Source organism: Thermomyces dupontii (genome assembly GCF_041956625.1).
Source record: "Thermomyces dupontii strain NRRL 2155 unplaced genomic scaffold VTN31scaffold_14, whole genome shotgun sequence".
Taxonomy (NCBI): domain Eukaryota; kingdom Fungi; phylum Ascomycota; class Eurotiomycetes; order Eurotiales; family Trichocomaceae; genus Thermomyces; species Thermomyces dupontii.
The window spans coordinates 1-9,149 of NW_027192319.1; the positions used below are offsets into that span (position 1 = coordinate 1).

The 9,149-nt window shown below is 55.2% G+C and overlaps 5 protein-coding genes across 5 annotated transcripts; 3 read left to right on the top strand and 2 right to left on the bottom strand.

Moving 5' to 3' along the window:
* Positions 1–548: 548 nt before the first annotated feature.
* VTN31DRAFT_2372 (uncharacterized protein) lies at positions 549–883 on the bottom strand (the record flags this gene model as incomplete). The annotated part of the gene is made up of 2 exons (XM_069402533.1): positions 549–566; positions 620–883. The coding sequence occupies 2 exons, from the start codon at positions 881–883 to the stop codon at positions 549–551; spliced, it is 282 nt and encodes a 93-aa protein (XP_069257123.1).
* Positions 884–988: 105 nt separating this feature from the next.
* On the bottom strand, positions 989–1,788 carry VTN31DRAFT_2373 (uncharacterized protein; the record flags this gene model as incomplete). Its single annotated transcript, XM_069402534.1, has 2 exons — positions 989–1,330; positions 1,426–1,788. The coding sequence occupies 2 exons, from the start codon at positions 1,786–1,788 to the stop codon at positions 989–991; spliced, it is 705 nt and encodes a 234-aa protein (XP_069257124.1).
* A 4,041-nt stretch (positions 1,789–5,829) lies between these two features.
* Positions 5,830–7,516, top strand: VTN31DRAFT_2374 (uncharacterized protein; the record flags this gene model as incomplete). Its single annotated transcript, XM_069402535.1, has 4 exons — positions 5,830–6,015; positions 6,072–6,836; positions 6,894–6,998; positions 7,259–7,516. 4 exons carry the CDS (start codon positions 5,830–5,832, stop codon positions 7,514–7,516), a joined length of 1,314 nt encoding a protein of 437 aa, XP_069257125.1.
* A 92-nt stretch (positions 7,517–7,608) lies between these two features.
* Positions 7,609–8,595, top strand: VTN31DRAFT_2375 (uncharacterized protein; the record flags this gene model as incomplete). Its single annotated transcript, XM_069402536.1, has 1 exon — positions 7,609–8,595. The coding sequence occupies one exon, from the start codon at positions 7,609–7,611 to the stop codon at positions 8,593–8,595; it is 987 nt and encodes a 328-aa protein (XP_069257126.1).
* A 28-nt stretch (positions 8,596–8,623) lies between these two features.
* VTN31DRAFT_2376 (uncharacterized protein) lies at positions 8,624–9,127 on the top strand (the record flags this gene model as incomplete). The annotated part of the gene is made up of 1 exon (XM_069402537.1): positions 8,624–9,127. One exon carries the CDS (start codon positions 8,624–8,626, stop codon positions 9,125–9,127), a length of 504 nt encoding a protein of 167 aa, XP_069257127.1.
* Positions 9,128–9,149: the final 22 nt, after the last annotated feature.

Genomic DNA, 9,149 nt, shown 5'->3' on the forward strand with positions numbered 1-9,149 from the left:
CTTCCAGGAACTTCTTGTGTGCAGTCCACTGGAGTCGAGGGTCCAGGTGGAGGCCTAGGACCCGGACGCTGGAGGATGGAGTTTTTAGGGTCTCGCCCAGGCGCACGCCCGCTCTGGTGTTTGCTCTTGGATTGCGGATCAAGTGCATTAACTCGTACTTCTCCGGCGAGAACTTCGCGCCGTGCCGCCTGGCCCAGTCCAAGCACCTTTCGTGAAGTCGCTCCAGTGCTGCACAGTTGGATTGGGTCGTGGGTCCCCATGCCAGAGGGTTCACGTCGTCGACGAAACCTAGGCCGTGGACTCGGATGTCGCGGGGGTTGCAGATGTCGACCATTTCCGAGTTATAAAAGAGGAACAGGATGGGCGAGATCGGGGATCCCTGGGGGATGCCTGCCGGGATGGGCATTGTTATGACCTCAGAGCTAGGCACAGCTATCTACTGATCGCAAGCTGTCAATCCAGCGCAGATCAGATTCAGAACACTAAGGATACAGAAAGAAAGTGAGTCCAGAGAGGGTAGCGACTAAGTACAGACCGCGTTCGGTGGGTCACGTGCCCAGGGAGCCCTAGCCCTGCTGAACTACACTGGCCTGAGGCAGGAACTCCTGTGGGCTCTAACAGGCATAAGCTCTGATTCATTGTCGTTGAAGGCGAACGTCGTGCGCCTGTCGGACATGAAGCTCTGAACCCAACCCGTGATGGAGTCAGGGACTCCCTTGTATCGGAGGATCTCGGCGAGTCTTCCTTTGAGACGTGGGTCGAAGGCTCCCGACATGTCGAGCGACAGGAGGGAGACCACGCCTTTAGCACCCCACGCGGCGCGGATCTGAGCCACGAGCAGGTCCAGGGCGCTCTCTGTGGATTGATTTTTGCGCGCTCCCATCTGGCTGTCTGGTAGGAGTCCGTAGCGTTCCGCCAGATCCTGTAGATATCGCGCGGTGACGGCCTAGATGGCCTTCCCCAGCGTATTGAGAAGGGCGACGGGCCGCTAGGACTTGGGGGCCGAGTACGTTTCCTTCCGGGGCTTCTTGATGACCACCGTGCGGGATATCTTGAACGGGGCGGGGAAATGTTGCCAGTCCCAGAATGCCTGTGTTAGGACACGGAGCGCACAGATGAGCGGGTCCCCCATGGCCTTGAGGAAGCCGACCGGGATTCCATCCGGTCCGGGGGCTTTCCAGGAGGCCATGTTGCGGAGGGCAGCCGCAACCATGATGTCCGTGACTGCAGGGGGATCCTCTACAGTCGGGGGCGGGTTGTCCGGAAGCGGTATGGGCTCAATGTCCGGTTCCGCCGGGAAGAATTGTTCGTGTAGGGTGCTCGCCTGTTCCTGAAAGGTGGTAGCGAGTGAGCCGTCCGGTCTTTGGAGGGTGGGAACCTTGGGAACTCGGGCGGACAATGGCTCCGTTCCTTTCCCCATCGGACCAAGTTCCAGATGCCGCGGTGGGACTCGTGGGCAGCGTGCAAAGCTGCGCGCCACGTTTCGGTCCTGGCGTCTCGTATGGCCTTTCTCTTGCAACGCCGAAGGTGGGAGAGGATGTCTGGGTGGGCGTGTTGGCGGCGGGCGCGTCTCTCCGCCCTGACCGCTTCGGTGACTTTAGCCGTCCACCAGGGAGCGTTGCGGCCCTCTCTGGAGCCGCTCTTGCTCAGTGGGACCGTTTTGGCGACCAGGTCTGTCACGAACGCTTGGAGGTAGTTGGCGTAGGAGTCTATATCCTCTCTCCGGATGAAGCTCCGGGGTATGACCAAGTATTCGCTCGTGGCCCGAACTTGATCGGTATCCGCCATCCTCCAAAGCCTGCGCGGCTCGGGATGGGTTGAGGGCATGGGTAGATCTAACTCAAGCGCGATTGGGCGGTGGTCGGAGCCGTGGTGCGCTTCTAGGTCGCTTTGGCAACGGCGTAGGTACGGTAGGAGGGAGGTCGAGACGAAGGTTAGGTCTAGCGTGGAGTAAGTTTCACTGGTTTCGTTGCGTTTCCACGTCTCTAGACCTGGAGGGGTCGCCAGGTGTAGCTGGTGACGGTCCGTGAGGCGGAGGAGGTCGTCAGACTAATATTAGGGATGGTTGGATTCCCGGGGGAGAGGGCTTGCAGGAATGAAAAAAAATGGACGAATAACTAAAGAATGACTCGACCACTATTCTTTTGTCTGTGTGGAGTTTGCCGAGCAAAACCCTTTTTTCTCATCGAAGTTGTAGATATTTTCGGGCTCAATTTTATATAATATCCTGGATGAACTCTTTCAGCTGGGAGTTGAATTAGCCCAGAACGCCGCAATCGTGAGCTGATAGGTACACACTCGCTCAAACTAGTCTTTGATTTTTTCCGCGTTGTCTGCCAACTGACGCTTCCTATCTATCGGCTTTACATAGGCGCTGCGGATTGGTTCTCGTATCGCTTGATGAACCGCGATATCCAGCGCCCTCCAACTGTCTTCGTCGCATCCGCAACTAATTTCTTGTTTTTTCGGGGGATTATTCAAACTTTTTACACATACTGGAGTAGCACGCGACCCCGTGCCCGAATTGGTGTCAAGCTTTTCAACGCATGCGCGCTTGTCTGTGGACCGTTGGTCGGGGGAGGAGCAACCCATTTATATAGACAGCTCAGCGCGTTTTGAAGGTCCTTATTGGCGGAGGAAGAGTCCAGCCAACCAAGCGCCAAACATACAGTATGCAAGTAGAGCCCACGTACCAAAATGCAGCTCGCGGCGGACTGCCAGTTGAGGTCCATTGGAGACAGTGGCGAAGAAGCCGTTCATTCGACGGATGGTCCTCGCCGGGAAGGGATCTGCTTTTGTTGCATGCTAGCGATTCGCCGGCGGGTCGCGGACCCGTGGGAAACCAAAGGGCCGCAAACGACGGGGGAGCAAGCGATGACTAATCTGCTGCAGTTGCAAAAATATTTCAATGGTTTGCATCGTTTGCTCCCCTTCGTTAGTATATAGTTTCATGTAAATGAAGCTTTTGACACAAAAGTTGTTCCTACAACTCGAAAAAAAAATTTCAACTTAATCGCGAGAATTTAGCATCATCGTGATGTGTTGGTTAAGGAAAGTTTTGGACAGTGACAGGCAAGCTGCCGGTGTTGGGTTTGTGAAGTTGTGTTGCCTCGGTACGAAGTACTACTACTCCATATGAGACTGTAGTTCGCTCATTTTGTCCATCACCACAGTATCAGTTTCAAGGCATGGATATATACGTAGAAAAAACTGAGGATCTACTATCCTCTGAGCTCTCCCGTGACCTACGACAGCAGTATCTAGTACGGAGTTCTACGCAGACGAAGACATGCGCACACGCGCGTGGACTTAGTAAGGCAAGACCTGGTGGCAATACCATTTTTACACCACCAGAACGAATTTTGATCGCTATGTCGCTACAGGCCGCCGTACCCTACGGAGAGAGGGCTTACATTACTGGGATGAAAAGACGCCGGTGCTATGGGCCGTGAAATTTGAAATTTCGGTGAAGACTGGGAGACCACTGGTCCAAACCATCCACACCACCCTTACGGATCATCTTCACGTCGCGATCATTCCACCAAACCACGATCAGGACGGCTCAAAGCTCTCACAGCGCGAGATCGTCGGTCGATTGTCCGTTTTATAAAGGAAAACCTTTCGCAACGTACGAAATCGTTCTGTCAGAGCTCCAACTCTCAATTTGTGGAAAACGCTGTACAACATTATTCACGAGTCCGGTTACGGGAAATTGAGAGCCCAGAAGCGCTCCCGGTTGACACCAGATGCAGCGAGGAAAGCGATACGAGTGTGCTATGAAACAAAGACCGGATGCCGGAAGACTGGAAGGTCATTAACAAGGGCCTTAAACTCGACACCCACACACAAACTCCATGGAAATCGTAATCAATTGCAGAGTACGACGATCTGGACTGCAGAATGACATGATCACATTCTGATTCAGAAAAAAGTCTTTTTTGCGGTCGTTTCTCATGTTCTTCTTCACTTTTCTGCTCTGTTCCGATTCGCCGACCCGTCTTTTTCATTTTGCTCTGTAGTGTTCATTTCTGCATCAATTCGAACCAAACTTGGAAGGTCCATTGTCAAATGGCTTAAGAATAACTGGCTAAACTTTGAAGAGGAAACTTGCTGTTTTCGTGGAGTTATTTTGGACTTTGATCACAATGCTGATGTGTTATAACGTAACGGCGACTGAAACGTAACAACACATCAGCATTGTGATCAAAGTCCAAAATAACTCCACGAAAACAGCAAGTTTCCTCTTCAAAGTTTAGCCAGTTATTCTTAAGCCATTTGACAATGGACCTTCCAAGTTTGGTTCGAATTGATGCAGAAATGAACACTACAGAGCAAAATGAAAAAGACGGGTCGGCGAATCGGAACAGAGCAGAAAAGTGAAGAAGAACATGAGAAACGACCGCAAAAAAGACTTTTTTCTGAATCAGAATGTGATCATGTCATTCTGCAGTCCAGATCGTCGTACTCTGCAATTGATTACGATTTCCATGGAGTTTGTGTGTGGGTGTCGAGTTTAAGGCCCTTGTTAATGACCTTCCAGTCTTCCGGCATCCGGTCTTTGTTTCATAGCACACTCGTATCGCTTTCCTCGCTGCATCTGGTGTCAACCGGGAGCGCTTCTGGGCTCTCAATTTCCCGTAACCGGACTCGTGAATAATGTTGTACAGCGTTTTCCACAAATTGAGAGTTGGAGCTCTGACAGAACGATTTCGTACGTTGCGAAAGGTTTTCCTTTATAAAACGGACAATCGACCGACGATCTCGCGCTGTGAGAGCTTTGAGCCGTCCTGATCGTGGTTTGGTGGAATGATCGCGACGTGAAGATGATCCGTAAGGGTGGTGTGGATGGTTTGGACCAGTGGTCTCCCAGTCTTCACCGAAATTTCAAATTTCACGGCCCATAGCACCGGCGTCTTTTCATCCCAGTAATGTAAGCCCTCTCTCCGTAGGGTACGGCGGCCTGTAGCGACATAGCGATCAAAATTCGTTCTGGTGGTGTAAAAATGGTATTGCCACCAGGTCTTGCCTTACTAAGTCCACGCGCGTGTGCGCATGTCTTCGTCTGCGTAGAACTCCGTACTAGATACTGCTGTCGTAGGTCACGGGAGAGCTCAGAGGATAGTAGATCCTCAGTTTTTTCTACGTATATATCCATGCCTTGAAACTGATACTGTGGTGATGGACAAAATGAGCGAACTACAGTCTCATATGGAGTAGTAGTACTTCGTACCGAGGCAACACAACTTCACAAACCCAACACCGGCAGCTTGCCTGTCACTGTCCAAAACTTTCCTTAACCAACACATCACGATGATGCTAAATTCTCGCGATTAAGTTGAAATTTTTTTTTCGAGTTGTAGGAACAACTTTTGTGTCAAAAGCTTCATTTACATGAAACTATATACTAACGAAGGGGAGCAAACGATGCAAACCATTGAAATATTTTTGCAACTGCAGCAGATTAGTCATCGCTTGCTCCCCCGTCGTTTGCGGCCCTTTGGTTTCCCACGGGTCCGCGACCCGCCGGCGAATCGCTAGCATGCAACAAAAGCAGATCCCTTCCCGGCGAGGACCATCCGTCGAATGAACGGCTTCTTCGCCACTGTCTCCAATGGACCTCAACTGGCAGTCCGCCGCGAGCTGCATTTTGGTACGTGTGGCTAGGAAGGAAAGCCGTGGACGGTCAGGGGACCGCGACCCCCCCGACACGCCAGCCCCCGACATCGAAAACTCTCGAGATATTCAACCAACTGAGCGCGGAGATTCGACGCCTCAAGAGCTCCGAATCATCTCTACGACTCCTAGACCAGCTAAAGATCGCCCTGTTCGATGAACTGCTCCCAGCGGTTCAGCGAACGGCCCGCCTTGCCCACGCCACCATCGACGCCCCCCAACTCACCGCCACTCACGTACGCAAATGTCCTAAAGACGAACCTCCCCTGCGCGCGACGTGAGATACACGTCCGCCCCGGAGTAATCGACATGGATCAAGCACAACGTCCCCCAGCGGAAATCGTGCGTGACATCAACCAGGCCCTGGAGACGGCTGGTCAACCCGGCCGAATCGTCAGCGCCCGACGCCTCCCTTCCGGGGACCTCATCCGGACAGCCGACGCCTCCGACTCCAAGCCCGTGATCGAGCGTGCATCGATCGATGGCGCGACGCTATCGGAGAAAACGCCACCCTAAGACCCAAGAAACGTTCGGTGCTAGTCCACAGCGTCAAAGTGGCCGACTTTCCGACAGACAAACAGGAGGAGGGCATCCGCAAGATCTACGAACAAAACCCAAAACTCCGCTCCCGACTGCGCATTGTCCGCTACACCTGGCGAGCATCCGGCGATCCCGAAAGAAGATCATCGGACGGGGGCAACCACCTCATCAAGGAAGGCCTTGTGCTAGACAGCGAGCTCAAAGAGATCGAGCTATTCGATCCAACATGCATGATCACCCGCTGCTACAACTGCCAGCGGTACGGGCACATCGGGCGCTATTGTCGACACACGACCCGCTGCGGCCACTGCGCTGTGGGCGGGCACGTGCACCGCAGCTGCCCCAGAAAAAATGATCGAAACGCCGCTCGCTGCGCCAACTGCGGCGGACGACACAAAGCGGGAGACCAATCCTGCCCAACCCACCGGCAGAAAGAGTGGCATACGCACGCGCGACCGACCGCGCCTTCTATGCGACTACTACTACCCCCGCGCCTACTCCCTTTAACAGCGTCGCCACCCGCCCCTCGGAGGAGAGCCCCGCCGAGGTCGGTCGCTGATCCCTCGGAAGAGAGGCCGCCGGCGGGTATCCCTGGCGGAAACGGACGACGCCCAGATCACCACGTACTTCCAGACCTCCCAGAATGAACTGTGATGCAGGATACGCTCAGGATCCTCCAGTACAACGTGCACAAGAGGAAGGACACGATGCTCCTCCTCTCCGCACACGAGCATACTCGGATCTACGACATCGTCACGATACAGGAGCCAGCGCGCAATGGACACGTGCACGCGACATTCTGCGACTCTTCATCGCAGTTCATACCACTATATCCACGCAACCACCACACACGCGCGTGCTTCTTCCTCAACAAACGACTCCCGCGCGATTCGTGGAACGCGGAGTTTCCAAGCCCGGACATCGCTATCCTGGACCTACAGCTCCCAAGCGGTTCCATTGAGAATTATCAATGTATACAATGAGCCTAGCCCGCGTACGGCGTACAATCCGCAAAGCCCAATCCTCGCACTGGAGCCCCATCTAGAAGGGTCCGGACCGGTCGTCCTCCTCGGGGACTTCAACTTACACCACTTTCAATGGTCACCCCCAGGAACCCAACCCTTTCATTATAATGTCTGACGACCTCCTCCGCCTCACGGACCGTCACCAGCTACACCTGGCGACCCCTCCAGGTCTAGAGACGTGGAAACGTAACGACACCAGCGAAACTTACTCCACGCTAGACCTAACCTTCGTCTCGACCTCCCCCTGCCGCACCTACGCTGTTGCCAAAGCGACCTAGAAGCGCACCACGGCTCCGACCACCGCCCAATCGCGCTCGAGTTAGATCTACCCATCCCCTCAACCCATCCCGAGCCGCGCAGGCTTTGGAGGATGGCGGATACCGATCAAATTCGGGCCACGAGCGAATACTTGGTCATACCCCGGAGCTTCATCCGGAGAGAGGATATAGACTCCTACGCCAACTACCTCCAAGCGTTCGTGACAGACCTGGTCGCCAAAACGGTCCCACTGAGCAAGAGCGGCTCCAGAGAGGGCCGCAACGCTCCCTGGTGGACGGCTAAAGTCGCCGAAGCGGTCAGGGCGGAGAGACGCGCCCGCCGCCAACACGCCCACCCAGACATCCTCTCCCACCTTCGGCGTTGCAAGAGAAAGGCCATACGAGACGCCAGGACCGAAACGTGGCGCGCAGCTTTGCACGCTGCCCACGAGTCCCACCGCGGCATCTGGAACTTGGTCCGATGGGGAAAGGAATGGAGCCATTGTCCGCCCGAGTTTCCCAAGGTTCCCATGCTCCAAAGACCGGACGGCTCACTCGCCACCACCTTTCAGGAACAGGCGAGCACCCTACACGAACAATTCTTCCCGGCGGAACCGGACATCGAGCCCATACCGCTTCCGGACAACCCACCTCCGGCGGTAGAGGATCCCCCTGCAGTCACGGACATCATGGTTGCGGCTGCCCTCCGCAACATGGCCCTCCTGGAAAGCCCCCGGACCGGATGGAATCCCGGTCGGCTTCCTCAAGGCCGTGGGGGACCCGGTCATCCGTGCGCTCCGTGTCCTAACACAGGCATCCTGGGACTGGCAACATTTCCCCGCCCCGTTCAAGATATCCCGTACGGTGGTCATCAAGAAGCCCCGGAAGGAAACGTTCTCGGCCCCCAAATCGTGGCGGCCCGTCGCCCTTCTCAATACGTTGGGAAAGGTCATCGAGGCCGTCACCGTGCGATATCTACAAGATCTGGCGGAACGCCACGGACTCCTACCGGACAGCCAGATGGCAGCGCGCAAAAATCGATCCACAGAGAGCGCCCTGGACCTGCTCGTGGCTCAGATCCGCGCCGCGTGGGGTGCTAAAGGCGTGATCTCCCTCCTGTCGCTCGACATGTCGGGAGCCTTCGACCACGTCTCAAGGGACAGACTCGTCGAGATCCTCCGATACAAGGGAGTCCCCGACTTCATCACGGGCTGGGTTCGGAGCTTCATGTCCGACAGGCGCACGACGTTCGCCTTCAACGACAATGAATCAGAGCTCATGCCCATCCCGGCAGGCATCCCCCAGGGATCCCCGATCTCGCCCATCCCGCTCCTCTTTTATAACTCGGAGTTGGTCGAGATCTGCAACCCCCGCGACATCCGAGTCCACGGCCTAGATTTCGTCGACGACGTGAACCTTTTGGCATGGGGACCCACGACCCAATCCAACTGTGCAGCACTGGAGGGAGTTCACGAAAGGTGCTTGGACTGGGCCAGGCGGCACGGCGCGAAGTTCTCGCCGGAGAAGTACGAGTTACTGCACTTGACCCGCAATCCAAGAGCAAACACCAGAGCGGGCGTGCGCCTGGGCGAGACCCTAAAAAAACCCCATCCTCCAGCGTCCGGGTCCTAGGCCTCCACCTGGACCCTCGACG